At 41.5% G+C, this 26,064-nt stretch overlaps 1 protein-coding gene across 1 annotated transcript in view; it reads right to left on the minus strand.

The window, feature by feature from the left end:
• Nucleotides 1-5,806: 5,806 nt before the first annotated feature.
• radil2b (Ras association and DIL domains 2b) overlaps nt 5,807-26,064 on the minus strand; it is a 35,072-nt gene continuing 14,814 nt past the window's right edge. Inside the window, exons 6-18 of the mRNA XM_085465510.1 lie at nt 24,450-24,746; nt 23,937-24,329; nt 23,361-23,398; nt 23,049-23,275; nt 22,687-22,799; nt 18,739-19,003; nt 15,443-15,615; nt 13,329-13,473; nt 13,082-13,248; nt 9,924-10,401; nt 9,652-9,848; nt 7,145-7,284; nt 5,807-7,068 (exon numbers count right to left, since the gene is read on the minus strand). Of these exons, the coding sequence (XP_085321636.1) occupies nt 6,975-7,068; nt 7,145-7,284; nt 9,652-9,848; nt 9,924-10,401; nt 13,082-13,248; nt 13,329-13,473; nt 15,443-15,615; nt 18,739-19,003; nt 22,687-22,799; nt 23,049-23,275; nt 23,361-23,398; nt 23,937-24,329; nt 24,450-24,746 (2,727 nt within the window). The 3' untranslated portion in view covers nt 5,807-6,974. The remainder of the gene's footprint in view (nt 7,069-7,144; nt 7,285-9,651; nt 9,849-9,923; nt 10,402-13,081; nt 13,249-13,328; nt 13,474-15,442; nt 15,616-18,738; nt 19,004-22,686; nt 22,800-23,048; nt 23,276-23,360; nt 23,399-23,936; nt 24,330-24,449; nt 24,747-26,064) is intronic.

Here is a 26,064-nt window from a genome sequence, read left to right on the forward strand (position 1 = left end):
CTGTGGTTCCCAGTTTGCCATATTCAGTGATACTTGGTAATGACATCCCCACTCTTTTTGATCTAATACATCAGTCAGATTATGACCCTCAAGTGAGTGCTGAGAAAGACATTCAAGGCTAAGGTGATGAATCTGGAAGCTCCCTTCCTCTAGATATGACAGTTGAGCCATTTAAACCCTGTCATGTAGTCACAAGGGCACAAAGTGCAAAGGAAATGATGAAAGAGCTACCCTTTTTTGAGGAGTCTCTCGAAACAGAGCCAGGGAAGATTAGGAAGTCTAGGGCTCAGAAAAGAAAAGAAAAGTTCAAAGGCTCAGGGGAAAAGGGTACAGCATTGTTCCCTAAGCCAAATAACCAACTTGAGTTTGATGTTCCCTCAGATTTAGGTGCACTCCAAAGAAGCGACCCTACTCTAAAACCCTGGTTTGAGAAGGTAACATAGGTAGAGGGGGCTAGTCAAGGTCAGGTAAGCTGTCTTGCAGACACTGTTTACTTGATTAAAGGAGGCATCTTGTACCAGAGAAAGGGGAAGTGTGAAGCTGTAGCACTCCCACAACAGTTAAGAAACAAAGTTATGGATTTGGGTCATTCAATTCCATGGGCAGGTCATATGGCTTTTCACAAAACACTGAATAGGATCAGTAGCCGTTTTTTTTGGGCAGGGATGTATGTCCAGGTTTCTGAGTTTTGCTGTTCCTGTGAAAATTGTCAGTTGACCTCAGGCAAAGGAGTAGCACGAGCCCAGTTGCAACCACTGCCAATTATTGAAACACCGTTTGAGAGGCTAGGCATGGATATCGTGGGCCCTTTAGAGAGGAGATCCACAGGTCATCGCTACATATTAGTCATATGTGACTATGCGACACGGTTTCCTGAGGCCTTCCCACTCAGATCAATTAAAGCCCGTCACGTCGCTAATTGTCTTCTGCAGCTTTTTTCTAGGGTAGGCATACCAAGAGAAATTCTGACGGATTGTGGACCGAATTTTCTATCCAAGTTGTTGCAGCAGGTTTATAAGTTGTTAGGGATAAAGGGACTTAAGACCACCCTGTATCACCCCCAAACGGACGGGCTAGTGGAGAGATACAACCAGACTCTCAAAAGTATGCTGCGTAAGTTTGTCTCTGACACAGGTGCTGACTGGGATCAATGGCTGCCATACCTTCTGTTCGCCTACCGGGAGGTCCCGCAGGTTTCCACTGGCTTCTCGCCTTTTGAACTTTTATATGGTCGCCAAGTGAGAGGCCCCCTGGATCTGCTTAAGGACTGCTGGGAGGAATCCAAAGCAGAGGGCGAAAACATCGCAGCCTACGTCATCACCATGAGAGAGAGGTTGGAGAAAATGGCATCATTGATGCAAGACAACATGAAAGCTGCACAAAAACATCAAAAGACATAGTACAATCAGAAGGCCAGGGATAGGGTCTTCCTTCCAGGTCAGAAAGTACTGTTATTGCTTCCCACCAGCGATAACAAGCTGCTGACAAAATGGCATGGACCATACGAGATCGTCAGACAAGTGAGTAAAGTCACTTATGAACTGAATATGCCAGAAAGAGTTAAAAAATATCAGACATTTCACATGAACTTGTTGAAGGAATTCCACAGCTGACAAGAGCCGGTCTATCAGTTACTGGTGCGTTCAGTTAAGGATGAGGAGGTGACTGAGAAGTTCTTTCCAACTAACATTCAAGTTTGTGCTTCAGTTGACCTTTCTCATTTGTCTCCTACTGAGCAGGCTGATATAAAACCACTCGTGGACCCACAGCTCTTTCGAGAAACACCAGGCTTCACATCACTGGTTCAGCACAAGATACGGGTGAAGGAGGATGCACCCGTTCGACAAAAGAGCTATAGAATTTCAGAACGGTTGGTGCCAGTGCTGCAGAAAGAAATAAAACTGATGTTGGACCTGGGAATCATTGAGGTGTCAAGTAGTGAGTGGTGAGCCCGATTGTTTTGGTACCAAAGAAAGATGACACCCTGAGATTCTGTATTGATTTCAGATATTTGAATGCAGTATCCAAGTTTGATCCCTACCCAATGCCCAGGGTGGATGACCTGCTGGAGAGAGTTGGATCAGCAAGGTACATTACAACACTCGATCTGTGTAAAGGATACTGGCAAGTGGCTTTGGCACCAGAAGCAAGAGAGCTGACAGCCTTCAAAACTCCTTTTGGTATGTACCAATTTAAAGTCATGCCATTTGGGCTTCAAGGTGCGCCAGTGACATTCCAACGATTAATGGACCATGTACTGAGAGATGTGTCAGCATTCTCTGCAGCATATCTGGATGATGTGGTGGTGTACAGCGAGTCCTGGGAAGAGCATGTCATTCACCTACAGAAGGTGCTACACTCCATTAGAATGGCTGGACTGACTATCAATCCCAAGAAGTGCTCCATAGCCAAGAGAGAAGTGGAGTACTTGGGCTTCGTGGTTGGCTCTGGGAAGATAAAGCCGCTAAGGGCCGCCCTGTTACAGTACATAACGTCAATGAAAATAAGCCTGGCATAAATCTCCTTCAGTTCCAGATGGGTCAGGGTTGTGTAGAGTGCTGTGGCTATGGGATCCCCTGTCAACTGGTTATCCCTTGTAATGGAAAATTTTAGCTCGGAATGTCAATTAACCTCAAGTCCTTTGTTTATGAAGTCGTGCTTTGCCTCGTGTTCTACATGTCAACAGTATAACCTCCTTATAACTTTTGCCCTTAAAGAGACCAGGATGTAATGCAGAACACGTCATAACATAACATGATTAACCCTCTGTAGAACCTGGGACCATTTCGTGGCCTTTCCGTTTTTTAATTCCACGCCATTTCCACTGTGTTTAATGGAGTATAGCCAAATTTTCAAACATGTATTTTTTTCCCATTTTATTTTTAAAATTTCAGTCTGAGTTTTTTAAATGAGCTTAAATGGCTGAATAAAAGGCATACATCCACTATCGAACCTCGTGGCCGATTTGTGCCCCATTGAAACACATTATAAACGCTATTTTTCACGCCAGAAAAATTAAGGTCAAATCGATCGTCAGGTTTCCGGCTTAGGTTTCGTTTTGGACTACAGGCCTTAGAGTTGTAATTTTTTTATTTGTCCACCGGGTGGCGCCCTTGCTCCACATGTGACGCCTGCTGGAACATACACATGTTCTCCAGCGGCCTGCTCGAGACAGATACCCGGAAAAGGCAGACTAATTTCCCGCGTACAGCAGCAGCTTGGCCCGCTGCTCGTTCCGGACCATTTTCTACCCTTAGGTTCGTTTGTTTTTTTTTTTTTTTTTTTTTTTTTTTTTTTTTTTTTTTTTTTTTAAATCAACAGGACATGACGTATTTGTTTTCACGTGGTAGCGGAAGTGTGTGCTGCAGACACGGGAACCGAACCATATGCTCCGGCGCTGCGCGAAACACACCCGCGGCAGAGGCACTCCTCCCCGGGGGAGCAGGAGCAGCAGCGCCGCCTGGGGACATTTTTGGCTTCTGGAAAAAAAATTAAAACCGGATCGAAATTAATGTTCGTGCCAATCTTTTGTCCATCTAAAGGCCTAATTATAATAACAATAAAATATTACTTCAAATGTTTTTTTTGGAAAATATTTTATGTTTTATGTTTTATGTTTTTGGGGCAAAAAAAGCAGTGCGCTCATGTGACGAAACCGGGATATAAAGGGTTAAAATCCGCGAAATGTAATTAAAACTTGACATGAATATTTCAAGGAGAAGTAGGTCTAAAAGATTGGCTAATTTAAAGTGGAATAAAATATTAATATATAAATTTTTTATAGCACTTTTTGGGCGTGGTCGATAGTGTGCATTTTATGAAATGCGCTCCTGGAAAAAAAAATAAAAGGCGATCGAAATGACTGTTGGTGCCAATCTTTAGTCCATCTAAAGGCCTAATTATAATAACAAACAAATATTACTTCAAATGTTTTTTTTGGAAAATATTTAGTTTTTTGTTTTTTGGGGCTAAAAAAACAGGGCGCTCATGTAATAAAACTGGGATTTAAAGGGTTAAAACAACGAAAATATAATTAAAACTTGACATGGATATTTTAAGCAGAAGTAGTTTTAAAAGATTGACTAATTTAAAGTAGAAAAAAATATTGATATATAACATTTTTAGAGCACTTTTGGGGCGGGACCATTTTGACTGTGAGGGGCAATGAACAGAGCACGCTCCTGGCACACAACCACCTACTGTTTCATAGATAATGCAAAAGTGGCTCATCGCATTGTGAGCATAGTGTGCTATGAGTGCGTCATGATACCATAGCGATAGAGCTTATGTGAGATGTTTGTGTGATGCTATAAAAGAGGTGCATGACTATGCAACCATCGTGTTGGCTGTCTGTTTGCTCTCCCATCCGCATGGTAACAAAAGTATTGATTGCAACTGACTGTGTCTGCAGACTTTGTTAACAGAAAACAGGCAAACCAGTGTGGGTAAAATGTGGGTGGAATTCTTTAAATGATGTGTGATGTTACAAGTTTCTCAACTATAACATAACTAGCAAATCAGCAACATGTAACTGGACTAGTTCTTATATAGCGCTTTTCTACCGTATCCTGAGCACTCAAAGCATTTTACACAACTTGTACATTCACCCATTCGCACAAGCATGTTTTTCTACTGTTTCTAAGTGCTTCCTACCTAACATTCATACTCCGATGGATGCATCGGAGAGCAACATGGGTTTACCATCTTGCCTAGGGATACTTTGCATGCAGACTGGACCAGACTGGGATCAAGCCACCAACCTTCCAGTTAGTAGGTGACCTGTTCTACCAATTTATCCAACTCAGAGTATCAGTTGGGCTGGAGCATATCCCCACTGTGGCCATGTAGCCAATTACCAAAGGGATAACAGAGAGACAACCCTTCACACTGACATTCGTACCTTTAGCCAATTTGGAGTTACCACTTACACTAATGTCATGTCTTTGGATTACACAGTTGGAGTACACAGAAATGAGGGAATCTTGTAAATTTGATTTTGACTCGCTTTGAGGTGATGGCTCAAAATGTTTAATTACAATGAGGGCTCGCGGATCTTTGGGACCAGGACTCGGTCTGCTCTGGCTGGCCGGCTGCCTGCATGGTCATCGCTGAAGGCCCACTGTGGCTGCTGGGTGACTCCTGTCTGGGGCTCTCCTCAGCTCTTTTCTAGGTGCCCCTGTGGTGGTCCCCCTTTGGGCTCTCGTGCTCTGGGGGGCCTCTGGATGGCTATGGCCTGGATCTCCTCCATGTCTGCTTCATGTCCGGGGGGGCAGGACTATGGCTCCCCACATGTACTATTAGACACTTACATGGAGAAACCTTTTGAATACAAACACGCTCACAAGCACAGCTGTGCCCATGGTTCCTCACAGACACACACTGTCTGGGTTGGCTGCTGCCTCTAAACATATCGTGCATTATTAGTACTGTGTGCTGCTCGGCAACATGCAGTATTTATTATTTAGTGTTACTTATGCCTATGTTGGTTGTTGCTATGATTACAGCGTCTTTTCTCTCTCTATCCCTCTTCTCTATTTTTCTTTTCCCTCTCCTTCTGTAAACTCACTTCCCAGCTTCTCTTTCCTTCTTTCTCTTTCCTGTCTCTTGGTTCTGTCCATTCTCATTTAAAAATTAAAAAAATTATATATAAACATGTGAAGGAGAAATTTCCAATTATGATTGAAGAAAAATAAACAACTTTCTCTTAAGTTGAGTTTGATCTTTCTTTTTACAAGTTATTGATATGCAGCCATAGACAATATAAAAAATACAGTCTGAAAAAGTGAAGGCACTGCATAAGTGGCTTTTAATCTGCATATTTTATTTTTAAAAAAGGGGTTTTCTGCTTTTGTTTTTTTTTTTCTCCACTTTTGCTGCAGTGATATAATCCTAACTGTTTATAGACACGTTAGCCAGTAAGAAACCTACAAACATTAACACAATTTGTCATCAAAAAGGTGTACAACTTTGACATTGCGTGACAAAATCTTTGTTTTTCTTGTCCATATATAAATGCAAAAAAAAAAAACGTCTGAAAATCTAAACACTGACATGTGAATGAAGGGCCAAGACACATACAATTAGAAAAAACCCTTTGTTTTTCAAAGTATTCAGGACTTGTTCATGGTAAGAAATCCAGACCATCCAGTAACACATTGTTTTAGATGGTCTTATTTCAGATGTTCTCTTGACTGAAGTTTTGTCCATTTTCAGAGCCTTCTCTTTGACATGTACAATAAGAACAACTGAATCCACATCCTACATCTTCACTTAGTCGATATGCTTATATGTGCTTTATTGTCATAAGTAGCAGATGATCATATGTCAAGAAGCCTCCAAACATTGCTGGAAGACAGATTTCTGTCTTCATTTACCTTTACAGTTGTTGCAGTGGTCTACATGTTAATTTTTTGTTTGTTGTTGTTTTTAAAAATATATTTGAATCAGAGTATGGTATATCAACATGTCAACAAGCTAACTTACTTACTTCTGGATGTCTGAATGTTAAATGATATTGCAAAACTTCGGAGAACAGCCACGCTTTTTACTCCCAGTAGTGCCTCAGGGCTCGTCTGCTTCTTTTGAAGTGAAGAAATACTTGGACCCAGAAATGTCTAATGACTAAACAAGAGAGTTGAACTTAAATAACACTGTGAAAAATGTTCCATGTGTGTTATTGCATCAGCTTTCTTGTTCTTGTGGTGATGGTCTTGTAGTTGGAGAGAGCATGGAGAGAAAAGGTCTTGTCTTCTACCAATGGAAATGATAACGCTAATGTAACCTTGACCATACACAAAAAAGGACTATGATGCCACTGTGATGTAAATTAAAAAGCTGCAAAACATCTAAAACCTGATAGAAGATTGAAGATTTTCTTTAAATTGTCCATATCCTTTAACTTGAAAGTTCCAAAAGCTCTCAGAATCATCTTTAAGTGCTGATGGTGTGTCACAAGTCTCTCAGCAAATGTAGCGTCAGCACTCATTCTGTATAATCTTAGCCATCCAGTCTGATCTGGACACGAGTAACCTCAGTCTGGCCCCTGACGACTGGATCAGCTCCCTCCCGCTGAAACAGGGAAAGATATGAAAACAAAGTTGCTCGTGCCAAATTCTTAAAATATGAGATATGATAGATTTCTTACTTTTGGTAGTCCAGTCCAAGAAGGCTGATTCCATTAACAGCCAAGATCCTGTCTCCTGGTAACAGCTTCTCACACCGGGCAGCTGGAGAGTCTGGGACCACTGCACGAATGAAGATGCCCTTCGCCTTCAAAGAAGTGTCCTGAAACATGAGGTGTCGAGTTCTCGATTAAAGCAAAGATTTCACAGTTTCTGACTGTGAGGTTTTCAAAATGGTCCTTATTTTTACCTGCATTATATTTTTTTATATATAAATGGCATGAAGTAATATAATTCATGCCACAATACATAATAATATATAGTTATTATGTATTATGTATTATAGATATATTTTTAGTGTTACGCATCTGCTGTTAACAACTCAAGTACAGTTGTCACACAGTGGAACTTTGTATTTATCTTTTATATTGGTTTTATTTTGATTTTACCGTTTATTTGCGAGTGTAGTTTTTATTGCATGATTTTATTCTAATGTTCGTATTGCATGGTTTTTAGCGTTTTATTCTACAATGTTTTAATCCACTGTGGATTGGCTGGGCATGGGACAATTAGCTGATAGGGACAGACTCCGGTGCAAAATGCGAGGTGGGCTGGGATGTGACGGGTCCAGTGAAGGGACGAGAGGGGGACAGGAGGCTCCTCCTCGTCATTCTGGGATGAGGCTGGCGTGGAGCCCGCTCTGGAGAAGGAATTTCTGGCCTGCTGGTGGACCCATAATGAGCATTCATCTGGGGTTGTGGGACAATTACACCAGTGGATTTTAGTGCAAGTAGAAAATGGTATTTTTATGGGTTTTAGAATTGTTTTATCTAGTCTCCGTGGGAATTTTAGCATATGGAGAACATTTTATTGTATACTTTTTTTTCTTTTTTTTTTTTTTGCCTGTCCCATTTGGTGGCCACGGAGCAGAAGCCAGAGGGGGCTGCAGTGGCGTGCCCGCCGGCTCTGCCGGCGGCCAGCTGTGCCAGAGTGAACCGAGCCCCAGGCCTAGAGGCCGGAGGCCCGAGGGCCCCCTTTGCCCCGGAAGAGGCCTGACCGAGCAACAGGCACCAGGCCCCGCCAAGTAGTCACTGGGAGTGAGCTGGTACATACCTGAGCGCCCAGCCCCGGACACCAAGAACCACCAACGCACCAACCCCTGAGGGCATCAGTTACCGGCAGGGAGTGTGGTGAGGGGAGATAGGCCTTTGGTGTATACTTTTTTCTTAGTATTTGGGTTGTTTTATTTCTACTGCCTCGGGAAATAAACTGTTGCTGATCAGACCTGCTTCATCTTTGTGCCCTTGGTATCTGACTCGCTTGCTCCCCCATGTATTTAAGGAATCGTTCGTATGACATTCTGGCGCATCAGCTTTAGTGTCTGCGTTACACAGTACTGTACTCTGCTTCAAAGAAGCCAAACTTTAAGTGTTTTTGAGTAATAGCTGTCCAGACTTTCAGAAGCTCTTTCAAAGTTTTTCAGAGGATATCGGGCACATTTTCATACCTAGCAAAGAGTCATTTTAAATTGTATTTTTAGGCACTTCATTATTAGGTTGGTTGGTGGCTCAATGCTTACTCAAACCTTATTTCTTTTTCTTTTCATTGTAATAGCTGTAAAAGTTTACAGCTATGTTAGCAGAGATAAGATAAGATAAACCTTTATTAGTCCCACATCTCGGAAATTAGTTGTGTCACAGCAGAAAGTGGACTGTGCAAACTAACAACAGCAAAAAGAAAAATAATGGAATAGAATAAGATAAGAGAATAACATTTTTTTATTTAAATGGTAAAACACAGTTTTTAAATAATTATAATGTTGCAAATATTTAAACAAGTTTAACATATTACTAATAAAAAGAAAAACAAAACATAAAGCTGATTATTAACTGATAATTGATAATCAGTAGCATGTTTGCTAGCTATTTGTCCTTATCCAGCAACAACTGCTAAATTCAATCCTTTTTAATCACAAGATTTTTTTCCTGTGTGGGAAAATACAAATATTTAAGCAGTGAAAATTGAATTCTATTATCTCTTTCTGAACCTTTTATTGTTATATATATTTTTTAATTTAAAATGTTTCTCTTTCCTCTTCCAAAAACATAAAAATGTTATTTATCTTTTTTTATTAAAATGAGCGCTGTGATGGAGTATCGGGCCACAACATACATCGTCTTTATTGCACGATGGCATAACCATCAACAATCTGTTCATTACCAGCATTTCGTACAAAGCTTGACCAGACACAGCTTACTCCATACTCCTCACCACACTAACTCTATGTGCTAAAAGAGAAATCACTTCCTTCCTTGTTGCTAAAACCGATTCTGACGTACGATTGCAGTAACTCAGAGGGTATAGCAGCTGTGGTACAATTGTAATCTTTTTCATTTTCATTTCGACTTTTTTCTTGAAATAGATCTTCAACTTTACTCTTGGAATTTCATTGTCATAAAATTTTAGCTGTGCCATAGATTCTGCTAGCCCTGTGACGAACTGTCTACAGGTTAAATTCTCGTTGACTTACCCTTGTGTCTATTAGAGCAAGACCAATCCCTCTTTCACCTCGCTCCAGCTCCAGGCTAAAAACCTCTTCATCTGCTTCTTCTTCATCTCCGTGCTCCTCCTCTTCTTCTTTTAGTTCTACGAGTGTTTTCATATTGCTGCAATCGGACTTTAAGCGGTCTACTTTGAGAGCAGCTAAGCACTGAAACACTAATCCACCTGGAGAGTAAAACAAATGATATGTTCAAAAAAAGACGCAGAGAAGAAACTAGGAATGGAAATGTCTTTCTATACCTTCATCATGTGCATCTACACCAGAGAGCCAGGGAAGTGTCTCATCATCAGACTTCATCCATTTGTCTTGGTCTTCCTTCACCTGATCAGTTCGACCTAGTATGAGGGGACTGTTAGGTGGGGTGAGGAGGCAGGAGGGGTCCAGGACTGACCTCCTCGACTCGCTGGTCTCAGTCTCTCTTGTCTGCAGCTCTAGATTTCTTAGCTTTTGGGACAAAATATTGGCACCAGAGGAGCTGAACTCATCCAGGTAGCTGGTGAAGAGAGGAAAGGGTGATGGTGTTGAAGGCGATGATGGTGATGGCGGTGATGGGGGTGAAGGTGGTAAGGGAGCAAAGATACTTGAAGGGGAATGGTGATTTTGGTCACTAGGCTCCCATAAGTTCAAATCAGCTTGTAATGTATTCAAAGTTTCTAGACTGCTGTTTTGAAGATTAGCCACATTAGTCAGGTTAGCCTCCATTTGAATCCCATCACCCTGGTGGACAAATAACATTAGAACAGCATGAATAGATACACCAATGAGCATAAAAACAGCCACCATAGTATAGTTCATTGTAACATGATGTAAACGATAAAAAGGGTGTCACCAGATTTATTTTTTATTGCATTATTGTCTGATGAAGAACTTGTGACTGTGAAATGTGCAACAAATATGCCTGCAGTGTTCGAGCTGTTGATTTTTCACTTTTAATGGTCACTTTCAGGCCTAACATCTGCCCTTGCTCTGGTATAGATATGTGATTAGCTTTCTAGTCTAAGGAGCTTGGAAAGAAAAAACATCTGGACTTCTTTAAGTTGCTTGAAGACATTTCTGCCATGTTTCGGTTGTGTACAGGCAGGAGAAGGACCCAAATGCAAAACTCACGACAACAAAATTAAACTCAAAAAGCTGCTTTATTCCAGAATGGCATGGAAAACTAAACTAAACTAAACTAAACTAAACTAAACTAAGACATGGATAAACTGACACGCACGGAAACACAGCCATGAGGGAGACTACGACACTGACAAAGAGAAACACAGGGCTTAAATACACAGAGGGATAACGAGGGAATGAGACACAGAAGGAGAGCACAGCTGGGAGTAATCAGGCTGGACGAGACAAGGGAAGCAAAACTAGAATCACTCACATGAGACATGAACCTTCAAAGTAAAACAAGAAACACACTGACTGAACTCTAGACATGCAAACTTAACAGCAACTGAGAAGACAGAACATAGGGACCTGAAACATGGGACAGAAAGGCACAGTAGACACAACGTGGACATAACGCCACAGGGAAAGAGTAAAACAAAACACAGAACCTCTTAGAAAATAAAATAGGAAACATAATGAAACGCAGACATGACTACATGAATTTGACAACATAACAGACATGAAACACATGAAGGACAAGGGAGACTTAACAGGGGTTGGAAGACACAAGGGGAATCTAATAACAAAGAACTAGAAAAACTCATGAGCTTAATCACATAAACATCCAAATAAACTAAACTCAAAACACTGGGTCATAAGACCCAGGATCATGACAATTTCACCTCTCATCCGAGAAGCTTCTAAGGTCGAATGGTGGAGAGTCCTGGATTTAAACCCTGTGGGAGTGTCCCCTGTAGAGGGTCAATGAACCCCTTAATGATCCTCTACCTAATCACACGAGCCAAGGTGTGAAAACGGGTGTAGGTCACAATCAGCCAAGGTTTCGGGTGAGCTCATTGTGAAGCCTAGCCCCACCCTATCATGTGATTTCCTGAGGTCAGAAGGCCCAGGATATGAGTGGGCGTTAAGGCATCTGGGATCTCAAAACTGGATTATAGATGGCAGAGAGTTGGTGTTGTAAACCACTGTTCAAAGATGGTCGATCACAGTGGACATAGATGGCTTCTTTCACTCCTCTTTCAAACCATCTGTCCTCTCTGTCCAAAATGTGAACATTGGCATCCTCGAAAGAGTGACCTTTGTCCTTTAGATGCAGATGGACTGCTGAGTCTTGTCCTGTGGAGGTGGCTCTTCTATGTTGTGTCATGTGTTTATGTTTGGTCTCTCAAATGTAGAGGTCTGAGCATTCCTGAGTATTCCTCGCACATACACTACATTGTTAATTTTGTGTTTAGGAGTTCTGTCTTTGGGATAAACTAGTTTTTGTCTGAGAGTGTTGCTGGGTCTGAAGTATACTGGGATGTCATGCTTGGAGAAGACTCTCCTGAGTTTTTCTGATAAACCTGCTACATAGGGGATGACAATGTTGTTGCGTTTGTCTTTCTGATCCTCCCTGTTGTCTGTCTAGTTGTTGTCTGGTCATCTTTTCGGTGCCTCTTTGCTGACTTGATGAAAGCCCAATTAGGATAACCACATGTTTTAAAACTCAGGAGAGTTTTTTCTTTCCAAGCTCCTTAGACTACGATGACCTGGATGACTGACAACCTTCACAGATGATCAGCTTTCTAGTTTTTCATAAAATCATCGACAGATGTTTTAACGTTTAAACGGGCCCAGGCTAGCTGGGACTTCCAGTCTCTATGCTAACTGACTGTTACTCTCAGTGACTTAGTGTATAGCTATTAAATACTGGAATTTGAATATTAAAGACAAGCTGAAAGCTGAACAAGAAGTTTTTCTTGAAAAAGGACTGAGTGGTACTAGACTTTTTTTGTTGTTTTTCAGTTGAAAGCGACATTTTTTAAAATAACATTCTTCCTTTGAAACCGATAATGTGGCTACCTGTTGGACATCACTTCTATGTGCAATCTTTGTTTAGCTCTTTGAATTTGTACTTGCTAAATACCCCAATATATTCTAGTTACTGGAAAGAAACACTCAGTAGAGCTAAGAAACCGGTCAGATCGACTAAGAACTGCTGAACTTTATTAATTAGCAGTTATTACTCCTAATTAGCAAGTGTCATCAGACTAACACTACAGACTAAGAAGGTAAACACAGTAAAAATCAACATGGTTGGTTTTACACTGTTTGCTTAGTGGTGCTAGCGCTTAAGCTAAAGCTAATGCTGCTATAGCCTCACAAGGCTGCTAGCATGACGAGAAAGTTTTCTGATATATGTTTTTTTTTTAGCAAAGGCTTCCAATCTGACTTTATGTGCAAACTTTATACTTTTATGCTTTATATAAAATATTATTTCTTTTTGCAATTTTCTTACCTTGTGGTCTTCAGCAGTTGAGAGATTTAAGGTGGAAATAAACTCTTTGAGCTTGTCCAGTTCTCTCCTCAGGGCTGAATCTGTTACGGCTCTTCTCAGTTGAAGCTGGTAGCCCACGTCTGGCAGCACCAGTGGATGGTGGGTGTCAAAGCTCTCAAGAATGTCAGCTAAGCAAGAAGACGGAGTGTATTAAAATGAAAAAAATGAAAGGTAAGATTATTGTGTTCACAGTACACTCACTTCTCACCTGTTTGGCGTGCTGCAGCTTGTTCTTGCACTGAAGGAGTCCAGGTGTATCTACAAGGCGATGCTGGGCTATATAGACTCAAAAGATGGTTCAGCTGGGCTGGACTCAGGGCAGGATAGTCTAAGCGAAGAGAAACCCATGTTTTCTGTGTACACACACACACACACACACACACACAGTGCATTAGAATGATTCTTCTACTACATTTTCATCTGTTAAGTTAAATAAAAACTTTCTTTAAAAAAAGAAAAGCGCTATATAAGAAGCTGTACAAGTCAGTTGTCTTTTTTGAATACAGTTACAGCTGCTCAACGGAAAGGTTTGTATGCTGTTGTGAAAAGCAGCCATTTAAAGGTGAGTACCTAAAAACTGGGACCAACGACCTTAAGCCAGTGTCCCTCAAACCTGACTGGGGTAACCCTGATGTCTCGGTCAGCTTGAGCTTGAACTTGATGAACTACCCACATTCATCCACAGGTTTAAACAGAACTAGGCAATTTATCAACTGCACACAGACTGTTGAATCAGGGTTTAGTATACTCCCCAAGGACACTTCAATATGTAGACGGGAATGACCTTCCAAATATCAGACCACCCACTCTACTTCCTGAGCAGCAGTTGAGCTGTCTATCCATCAAGAAAGACTTTGGTCTGAAATGTTTTCGGTTGGGGAATGTCATTTTTCACAACAAACAAATCTTCAGCAACTGTGGGATGCTATCACATCGCTATGGACCAAAATTTCTAAGAAATGTTTCCAGCACTTTGTTGAATTAGTTCATGTTTAAATATGACGTTAAGCAAACACAGGGCAAGCAAGTAGATGCCTTTAGGCTAAGTGCAGTATGTCAGTTAAATACTGGAACGAGAAACATCATCAAACCATCCATCCATCCCTTCTCTTCCACTTATCTGGGCCGGGCAACAGCCTAAGCAGAGGAGCCCAGACCTCCCTCCCTCTAGCCAGCTCCTGTAGCTCATTTCCAGGGAAACACAGAGGCGTTCCCAGGCCAGCTGCCTCCTGCCGGTAGGAGATTCCAGAACACCTCACCAAGGAGGCGCCCAAGAAGCATGCTAACCCAAACCACCTCAACTGGTTCATTTTGATGTGGAGGAGTAACACCTCTACTCTAAGCCCCTTCTGGATGCATGTGCTCCTCACCCTATCTCTAAGGGAGATGCCAGCCACCCTTCAGAGATAGTTCATTTCTGACGCTTGCATCTCATTCTTTGGGTCACTACCCCGAGATTGTGACCAAAGGTGGGAGTAGGGACCTAGAATGTCCGTTGGCTCTCAGCGAAGGCGGTTGCACTTTTTCTCCTCTCCTCCTTACCCTTATCTTCCCTGCTTAGCCTCTTGTCCTTGTCTTGTCTCGTGTGCATTACTTTCCCTGGAACAGTCTCTCACTGTCGTTCTCTAAAACCTAAAAGAGAATTATGGATTTGATCAACTGGTCTCTGAATGCTATTGACACCCTTTTCTCAACGAGGAGTCTGGGCTCGGGAGAGCCCGAGTGCCCTGGAGGGACTTTCCCTGCCGGATACACGATGGACGGGTGGCAGAACTGGAGGGTCATGTTCCTGGCGGGACTGTCGATCGAGGACGCTGAAGATATCTACCTATTCGGAACCATGATAACAGGGTTCTTGCTGATCGGAGCTGGCTTGGCCCTGGTTTATCGGAGAAATAAGAGAGCGGAACCGGCTGTTCAAACCCCCCCAAGGCTGCCCGCTGGAATCGAAGCGATGGGACGAGGCGCGACCTCTCACAACGAACGCAGCATGGTTAACACCTTGGAGACGCTTACAGCTGCTGTGAAGGCTCAAAACAAGACCATTGAGCGTATGGGGGGATACATCAGAGAGAGGCCTGCTCAAAATGAGACCCTTGAGCGAAAGTTGGAACACATCGCGGAACGGATCACTGCAGTTGTGAGGTCTCAGAATCAAAAGAATGATAACACCATGGAACAGAAGTTTGATACCATCATGGGGAGGCTCGCGGCTCTCCAACGGGAGATTGAGAGACCAGCGTCAGAGTGTTAAAGAGCAGCTTGAAATTCTCCTGGGCTGCTCGCATGGAAAATCAACAAAATCAACATCGTGTGTTTTACCTGCAGTAAATTCTTTCTAGGCGTTGCCAGCAGATTGACAGCCGATGAGAGTGTGTGTGTGTGCTCCAAGGCTAATTCTCCCAGTCCGGCTGCATGGGCCCAGTCAAGGAGCAGGTCAAGATTGGCTCGTATTCGCACACCTCTGGACCACTGATAGAACCCTGGCTCAGATCCTGTGTGCACAACAGTATTAAACATGTTTTATGTACTAATGTATAATGTACAGTAAGTTTAGATATTAGTCTCCCAACTATATATGCACAGCTCAGAATTGGGGCATCCTCCTAATGAGCTGAAGATGGTTTCCTGGGGGATCTCCTTCCAGTTCTGGACTTGGGCATCACTGAGCCCCTGGACAGTGTGAGATGCAACATGGTGGAGGTCATTTTGTAGTTCTTGCAGTGCTCCTGCTGTTCCTCCTTCCACAAAGGAGCAGGTATCAGTCCTGCTGATAGTTTAAGGACCTTTGACATCCCTGTCAACCTCTCCCAATTTTTGGGGGGTAGGGTTATTTAGAAGGTTTAATGAGTTTGTTATATGATTCTTTTAAAATGTTTTTTTTTTAACTCTTGTATTAATTACTTACACACATGGTTATAGTTTAGCCAATATGATAACTGAAAATGTAGAAATCTCAACTTCTCTTTATGTTGGTAAAAACCTGCTGTAACCTATTGATTTATGGTTATTACAGTTGGGTATGTTTAGCTCTTTCATTTGTTTGTTGAATTATAAGAAACAGACAACTGCTATCTTTATTGCATATTGTTAATTTCCCACAGTAGAAGCACTTCGGTTTAAGTCGGCACCTTCATACTTCAGAAGAAATACAAAGGAGACAAGTGAACAAGTTCTGCAGCCACTGCTAAATCTCTTGATGGCCACTAGAGGGCAGGGCAGTTACAGCTAAATGTAACTTCTGTTAGTACATAAACGTTCAGGCCTTAAGAACTTAATTATGAGCCAAGAGATATACGGGAAAAGATGCCAAACACGCTGTAAGTTTAAGCCATACATGATGCATCACAATCTCTGTGCCAGTATAGAAGAAAAGATGAAGTGCAAAGAAATTCATGACAAATGTGACTCAGTGTAAATGTTATTACAAAGTTAGGGCAGAACACTCACACAGTTTTCCCATTTAATAGTAACAATCTGATCTTCTTGTGACTGATGAGGATAATTCACTAGTAGACGAAAGACTGAGAAGTAGTCGTGGTATAAACTGTGAAGACCTGAAAAGGTGAAATGATTCTGCTGACCTATAAAATTATCCACTTCACTTTTTACTACTTGTCAGCTGAGACTATCAGGAAAGACGACGCTCGAACCAGCAAAAATGTGTTGAAAGAACTTGAAGGCAACTATGTGAAACTACTAAAAGATTTTGTGATTTGGATAAAAAGTGAAAGCTACTGAGATTTCTCTAAGGTCATTTAATGCATGTCAAGAAAAAAATGTTCCAGACTTTAACACTCTACATTTATAAAGGCTAATTTACACTATGGAGCCCTGCTTTTAAAAGCTGCCATATGTTTAACACAGTCTGTGAGGCTGGATTTAAGAAATAAGCCTTAATAGTTTTTAGAACATGTTTAGCGCCATCTTGTGCCAGTACAGAACATAATGTCACCGGGTTGGTTGGTTGCAGCTCACAGACATTTTTAAGTTTATGTTAACTAACTAGTGACAGAACCAATAACCCAGTGAAAATCAAGGAGAAAAGGCAGTCTAAGGGGGGTTACTTTTGTGCTGCCTCTGTCTACAACAATGAGTTTTATTCTAAGCAACCAAAGATATAGTGTCCACTTTCAGTCTCTGTCTCTTAAGCAGTAAGTGGATTTCCTTGTTTAGCTACCTGTACTGAAATTGGAAAATCCACCTGCCAGCTATAACGTTTGGGGTCCAAGCATTTTATAAATGAGGACTGTGTGGAGGAGAGCCTGCTTGAGTTACCAGACTGAAAAGCTGGTGTCCGAAACCAAGCAATCAGCTGGCAAAGCAGAGGTCTGCAAGTTACGATATTTTATGCAGTAAATTTGTCTTTCTTTTCCAAGCACAGCCAAACAGTTTACAACATAACAGGTTACTACGTGTGCATCACACCACAAACCAAATTGTGCTTCTTACCGAAGCACAATCGGGGATCTTGACATCCATCAGCATGGACGTTATGTTAATCCTAAACTGGTGTGATGTCTGTGGTGTGACGTGCTTGTAGTAAACAGTTTTTTCTTAAAACATAGTTTTTGGTCTGCGTCGGTTGGAATAATTGGTTCCCTGAAAGCAGAGACTTTGCAGAGTAAATAAATAAAAACATAACGACATACTGTAATTATAATTAGATAGTGCTCTACTGTTTTTGCGTTTTGTGTTATCCTCATGACTAAGGTGTGTTCATTTTGACCTTGTTTTTTAATATCTCTGCAAAGTAATTTGTGACCTGTTTTTGTCTAAAAAAAAGTACCCTGTAAGTAAACTTTACTTACTTACATAATTATTAACCACAAACCCCTGTGAAACACTGCAGGCAGCTTACGGCGTAATTGGACGTGCACTTCTCTATAAATTTAACAACAAGCTGCGTTAAGGCAACCCGCAGCGACTGTGATTGGCCTGTTCTGTATCATCGATTCGACCTATGCTACTGTTTCACTGCAGATTTTGAATTCATCAGTGCAAGGGTAACAGTCATTGTCAATATAAGGAATAATAATCGCAGCATCAGCACAAGGAGTCACAAATGTCAGCAAGTTCCTGAAGCGAGATTGATGAAACTACGGGAATGGATGTGAGGGAATGTACAATGATGTGGAAAAACTTGACGGACAAATATGTTTGCCCCTAAAAAATTCTGACCACAACACATAGTGGGGACCCAGGAGGGAAAAAATTCCCAGCATTCCCACAAGCACCCACATAAATGCTGGCAACAGTGTTGCTGACTTACAGTAGATTACATTGTAGCTTCTACAAAGATTCAGCACAGAAGTCTAAATCAGGCTTTAAACCTCAGAGGGTTAAAGGTCGTAACTGGCTAACCAGACGTTACAAATTTGACCAGTAATTCTGTACATGCAGGTTTTTTTATGTTCTAGTGGCATTTGAAATTCAAGCGTAATTTAGCCTATGAATGCACTTTTCTAACTCGTCACTGAGCATTCCTTTCTCTTATCCAAATATGGTCACCTTGCCTAAAAAAACCTCTCAAAGGTTAATGCAGCAAACAGTGGCTACATCCATCTTTAATATAGTCTATGATACAGACACTGGAACACCCCAAGCAACCAGCGTACCTCTCTCCATGAGTGAGTTGAAGAGTGATGCATTGATGAAGTAGAAGAGGTAGCTGATGAGCTGAGAGGAAATCTCCGGGTGAACCTGGCAGTCGGAGACTAGTGTCAGGCACTCGGTCAAAACCTCCACCACCTGCTGGATCTCCCCAGGGACCTGCAGTCCTCCGCTACCCAGGACCTGAGCGCTTTCACTGGCTGTACTCAGGTCAGAATTTTCCCTGAACGGATTGCAATCCAAAAGTCCTGGCAGGAGTGGGTAAAGGACCTTGTGAGACAGAAAACAAATGTGCAGCTTAGAGTCACTCAGTTTTGATGTGGAGCTGGCAATTGTTGATAATTCCTGTGGGTCAATTTGAGGTTGGAAAAGTTAACTTTGTGTGGTGTATGTTCTGATTAGCAGGATAAAATAAAACATGTAACCCCCTAACCTAGAATTCAGACCACCCACAATTTCCTGGCGTGTCTGTCTCACACTATAACATAGCTGATAGAAGACTGGGTAGACCCAACCAGTGCTCGCAGAAATAAAAAAGACATAATGTTTTTAACATTTCCTTCCTTTCAGTGAAAGGCCCTTGGTGTTCTTCAGGGCGAGCCCGGACAACGGCCGCTTTGTTCAGGCTAATTGTACACAGACATCTCCCTTCCTCTCCGATCTCACTCTTAGACCCACCAAGCATCCGAGGCCAACTCCAGCCATAGATCACATTCCTAAAAAGCTGAATATGGCTCGTGTGGGCTTGGCATTGCACTGCAAAAAGAACTGCTGAGTGAAGGGTTTTGAAGCAATCCACCCTGAGGAGATCAATTTACTTTCACTAACGCTCTGAAGCTAGGAAAGGCCGAACATGAACAGGAGAACGTAACGACCACGGATCCCACTGCACATAAGACGCTGGAAATGGCTGAACAATAAAGCAAATAATCTTGCAAATGTTGCTGGTTGGAAAATATCTCTCAGTGGAATCAGGGCAGAGAGGATTTATTCACTCAGCAGCACTGGATTCTGGGATTACCACATGCATCCATGGCACGTATTAGCCTGGGGTAAAAAAACATAAAACTGCATTCATTGTGACGAACATGTAAACACGCAGTCTGCCCACAAGCCTGTTAAAGTACGCCTTTATTCATCACGACATGTCTTCAGCTGCAATAGCTGCTCACCAGTGGCGCCTTTTGTTTTCCATCCCGCAGCAATAACCCTCACATCAGATGGAAAGCCATGAAAAACTCCTAAATAAACAGAGATTTAAGAAACTTTTAGCATGTCTGCTGAGATTTAAAGCTGAATTTGCTGTGATCTAGGAGGAGTTATAATGTTATCAAACAAGAGGTTTTTCCTGGGTCACCTTGTGGAGCAACCTGTCAGGATTTAATATAACTTTATACTGCCTCAGACAAGCTACACTACACAAAACGCTACTGTAGACTAACAGTGGTCACACCACAGGCCTCATGGCTCTGAGCTTTCTAAGTTGTGGCGTTCATGATGGATGACAAAACATGCCTGGATTAACAGGACAAGACCAGAAAAAAGCAAAAATCAAAGAAGACTATGTGAGAAGAAAGCGAGTTCAATCTGCCCAAACAGCAGAGAAATAACTTTATCCTCTTCTCTTTTGTCTAGTAATCAAGATTATGCAGCACAAATAATACCTCACATTAACCCATCCTTGGCTCATGAACGATTCATAGAATAGATTACAATAAAATAAAGTTTTAAAAGATACATTCAGTTAAAATAAGATCTACGTGGTTTAATTCAATTCAATTTTATTTATACAGCACCAAATCAAAACAACAGTTGTCTTAAGGCGTTTTATATTGTAAGGTAGACCCTACAATAATACATACAGAGAAAAACCCAACAATCATATGACCCTCTATGAGCAAGCACTTTGGCGACAGTGGGAAGGAAAAACTCCCTTTTAACAGGAAGAAACCTCCAGCAGAACCAGGCTCAGGGAGGGGCGGGGCCATCTGCTGCGACCGGTTGGAGTGAGAGAAGGAAGACAGGATAAAGACATGCAGTGGAAGAGAGCCAGAGATTAACTGTACTTGACTTTACCAATCAATCTATCTTCCTTCAGCAATTTTAAGTTCACCGCAAGTGACGCTGTACAAGATGGATAAAAAAAACCAACAGCAACAGTATTTTGGTGGAGAAGGTGGCAGTTTGTTGTAATACCCTGTTAACATTTAATATCTGGTCAAAACTGGGACAACTGGTGCTTTCCTGTGTCCCCTGAAGTTCTTCATGATCTGCTGTACCATTATATAACACAGCCGAACGAACTATTAGTTGCTCTAATTTGTAAATTGTTTTGTAGAGATAACTAACTGACAATGAAAAGGAAATTATAAATATTACCAGTTGATTGGATATACTCCAATAAAGTATTTTATAAGCAAAACGGTGCAGGAGAGAAGTTAAGGTGAACCAGCTGAACATTACATTTTCTAAAAGGTAAAATTATGCATCATGTTAGAAATTACTATCTGTAGGCAGGTATCTAGACCATATCCTCCAACACTTTTCCTCTTTAAAGAACCAGGGTCATATTACTGAGTTCCTTCCTTCACAGGAAAATTGTTTAAGAAAAGAAAATTGCAGCTGCCAGAATTTATGTGAGACCTCTGTTTTTCTATCTTTAACATGTCAGCATGTCAGGCTGGCTAATGTCATTTGCTAATGATGTCTTGGATGTGGCCTAATACTTGAAAAGACAGAACTCTTTAAATCTGCATTGTTCGTTTGAAGCATCACGGTAACTGGAAGAGGAGACTTCCATATCAACTATCAGCTTAAAGATGTAACTGTATGACTCCAAAATAGGACAGTCTCCTGATTAATTTTTTTTGGATGCTATTTTCACCCACACCCACACACTTAACTGGAAATTTATCTGAATCTTTCCTGGGCAGAGCTCCATGGGTGTGGCGCTTTAGTGAAAGTGCACAACTGGATACTGTGGCTACAATAAAATATGTTTTTTCTCTTTTCCCAAGGAACACTGTGTGAATAAAGCACAACATAAATCAATACAAACATACAGACTAAGAACTGTAAATGATTTACCTTTAGTGTCAGGAACTTGGCAAAATGTGCTTACTAGTTTTCCTACTGTGAGATAAGTATGAACATCAGTCTTTAGTCTAGGAACTAAAATTGGACCTAGAACAAGGAGACAACTAGCCTAGCTTAGCATAAATAATGGAAAGGAGCTTGACTAACTCTTAAACTTCTAGAAAAATTAGACAACCATATACCAATACAGACATTTCACTTGTATATTTGAATTAATAATTCTTTTTTTTGCCTTTGGGAAACCTGGCCTTTTTATTGCTCAAGGTGGAATCATAGTTTACTAACAAGGTGCTAACTTACTGGAATACAGTGTGTTTTCACTGGCAAGAAACATCCAAACTAAGAAGGAAGAAAGAAAGAGTAAAAAAAGAAGAGAAAAGCTACAAAGCTTGAAAACCAAAAAAAAAGAAGCTAAAAGGGTGCAAAAAAAGTAGGTCTTCATTACTTCATTAGTACAACTGTCACATCATACAGACATTTGAAACTTTGTTAGCATGAGAATATGTGCACAAAGTCCTTTCTCTACAAATAAAAAGTTGAAAGAAATGGTTCCTTGCTAACACACACACACACACACACACACACACACACACACACAAAGGCCCTTGGTGTCCCGCCTCTCTCCCATGTCACAATGCACTCAGTGTGGTCTGGCAGCATTGCTGCTCTGTCTGCTAGAAAGCTACTGGAATGCTAACTAAGCTCTTTATTCTCAGCCATTTGCAATGGGTGGACCAGATGATCTACAAGTTGTCTATGCAGGTCAGATCGTTTCCTTCCAGTTAAACCAAGGACATATGTAATCAGCAATTTGTAAACCGCACCACTGAGTCACTTCCTTGATAGTAGTCTGTTACCTTAGTGAAGTAGTACACACACTGCTGAAAGGCGAGCATGATGACCTCCTCTAGGACAGCTATCGTCTCTTCGCTGGCTGAACGGACGCAGGACATCAGAAGCTCTAACAATACTGAAAGGTATACATTCAGAAACGCATAAATGTCATGTAATCATATGGTTGGAAATGTGGACTGTGCTTCATAATGTTGCACTGTTTGGTTGCACTACTGCCCAGCATAAGATAAATAAGGAATATGATGAATTTTAAATTATGCCAGCAGAGATCAAGAATAAAAATCCGGAGTTGGAAACAAGCAGAATAGCTCCTCTTTCATTATTATCATGGTTACATGCTCTCTACAGCACCTAAACAACTAACCCAAGTTCTTTACTTCCTTGCTCTCATCATCTTCCTTCTCTGGTTCCTCCTTTTGTTCCTCCTCTTCTCGGGCTCTCCACTCCAGAATAAGAGGCAGCTGGTGCTGAATGAGCTGCAGCAGCTCCAGGCTGTTTGACATCCACACCACTAGGGGGTGCAGTCCAGGGATCAGCTCTTGAAGGCAGAGAAGAGTGGGGTCTTCTGGGTTTGAACCTTCGCACCTGAGACTGCAACACAAGAGGAAAGCTGTGCAGTGTTCTCTGTGAACTGTAATATAATTAGTGTCGGGGAAATAAAGAAAGCTCTGCTTACACTTCAGGCTGAACTGCAGCCAGCTCCTTGGTCTGCTCCTGCACGACAAGATTAAAAGTTTTGGAGTGACTTAAAATAGCAATAGGTAAAATTGTAAGCCAGAGCCATCTGGGGGATATAACACAGTATTTCTCTGTTCTTCAGATAGTAACTTAATTTAGTAATTCAGTCCTTGGTTGCTACAGTGAACAGCAGTTTGAGTTCCTAAGAAATGATTCCCTGAAGAAAGTTCTGCTTTGGGAAATTAACTTTTGGAACAGAATTTTAAGCCTGATTTTCTCCCTGCAGACATTTTCTCTTTGGTCTCGGTGTGCTCGTGCTGGATGCACTCAGCAACACTTGAAAGTGACCTCTCCTTTGGTTAGCAGTGAAGCAGATGATTGAAAAAGACTGTAAGCACATCATGGCGACCAGCTATGGATCTCTTTAAATATTAACCTGTGCACATCCTTTTTTAAACATGAAATCTCTGATTTCCTGACATTGAACACATCTGGAGCAACTTTTTTTGCTTGTTGTTGTTATGCTCCACTTTAAAATGTGGCCGAGCTCCTTATGTCTGTTACTACAACTCACCCACATGGCACTCTGAACTCCACTTGCAATACGCAGCAGAAGCCTGCGTAGGTCTGACGTTTGAAGACAAACTGATGAATACTGAACACACATGCACAACAGGAATGCAACAGTCAATGGTGGTCTACCACTGATGCTGCTACTGCTCCCCATAGCAACAATCTCCTTCACAATAATGTCCTCGTCTTCAGCTGCATAGGTAAGAGTCAGACTGTGGCCTTCAGGTGATTTTAGAAATGGAGGCCCTCCGCTCAAGGGCAGTTTGCAGTTTGGGCTCTGGTAGGTGATGCAGGTGCTACAGAGGATCTTTTCGCTTGTAGTTGCAGAGGTGGTGTGACCTAGAGTCCAGGAGGCGGCAGACAGGCTGGGTTCAAGAGCATCACTGATCACTTCCTTTATTTTCCAGAAAGAAACAAGAAACATGAAACATGAAGCAGGATTTGCACTTAAGAAAAAATCCAAATTGATTAAAAGTAAAAGATTTTGGTTCTTGTGAAGGTAATCTGCCGTTACCTTGTGCATTGAAGCTAGAGGGTCTTTGAAAAGAAACAAGTAGTGCTGTCCCAACCCAATAATATCACCAGAGCAAAGCGGTTCCTCATTTCTCAGCCCTTTTCCATTCTTAGTGACCACGGCATCCTGACTCGGGCAGAGAACGGTGGGTGCAACGGCGCTGTGGCGAAGGAAGTAGCAGTGTCTCGGAAGAATATCAGCGGCAAAGAGAAGGATATCAGCCTTTGACCCTTCCTTGTGACCGCTTTGTTGACCAACAACAATATTTGGGCTGGCAAGGAGGTAGATGACAAAGTCCTGAGTGAAGAAATAAATGACAAGTTACCAAACAATCACCAAGAGTTCACTATATCTCATCTTCTCTCAAATGTATTCCACCCTGTACAGTGCCGTTGTCTGCTGGTGCTTTGTTCAGGCATGCTCAAAGAATTTCTTTTAGTATATAAAGAAGCATTATGATTACCTGACCTCCCATGTGAGATTTTTATTTTTTTTTAACTTTGGTATTATTGTTTTGGTTTTACCTGCTTCTTTGATTACATTTAACTTCCAGATCTACTTGGTTTAATTCAATTCTATTCAATTTTACTCATACAGCGCCAAATCACAACAACGGTCGCCTCAAGGCGCTCTGTATTGTAAGGTAGACCCTACAATAATACATACAGAGAAAAACCCAACAATCATATGACCCCCTATGAGCAAGCACTTTGGCAACAGTGGGAACTAAAAACTCCCTTTTAACAGGAAGAAACCTCCATCTTAACCAGGCTCATGGAGGGGCCCCCCCTCCATGAGCCTGGTTAAGATGGTGACCGGTTCAGGTGAGAGAAGGAAGACAGTATAAAGACATGCTGTGTTTAAGCACCAAAAGCTTTAGAATGGATCATAGTTTTGGTTCAAATCAGAACTTGCACAATGACCCAGTGACAGGTTCCAATACTTCTAATATAGCCTATGAATGGTTGCCTGAAGAGGATTTAGTGATAGTAGGAAAGCTAAAAAACAAGAATGCAAAGATCTGCTTAATACAATTCAATGACAAGTGTCTGCACAGTGAATGCTAGCATGCTGTACTTGAGTATAAACAGTGGTAAAAAAAACAGCATTTAGTAACAGAAAGGTGTGTCCACACAGGCAAGGCCAACATGGAAATCTGTGCTGACACAAAATCTGTGACATTCAGTGACTTCAGTAGGGTTCAACTTTTCTGAACTTTGAGGCAAGCAACAGAAGTGACTGTCACTGAGCTCAAACCATATTTTAATTACCATATGACAGGATTGTAAATATATTTGAGGGTTATCCAGTTATCCAGGAAATCGAAGTCTGGAATGTCCGCTATCAACCAACCATCAGCAATGAAGCAAATTGCTACTGGTGTGAATGCCATAGACATTCCAGACAGACCTCTGAGGTCTAAGTCATCGTAGGTGGAACACTACTATTAATGCTAACGCTAAACCTATATTTTAGAGAAGGTAAAAACTGATATATTTTTTTTATTTTTGTCTGATTAATTTCTTTGTACCTTGATTGCAGAGACTTGGGAGCACAATTTAAAGGTACAGTAAGTAATCTTTTGACATTATTTAGTAGAAAAAAAGACAGTTGT

The sequence above is a fragment of the Copadichromis virginalis genome, linkage group LG8 (assembly GCF_057382275.1).
Source record: "Copadichromis virginalis isolate Kocher_CV1m ecotype Utaka linkage group LG8, C_Virginalis_male_GT1.1, whole genome shotgun sequence".
Classification (NCBI taxonomy): domain Eukaryota; kingdom Metazoa; phylum Chordata; class Actinopteri; order Cichliformes; family Cichlidae; genus Copadichromis; species Copadichromis virginalis.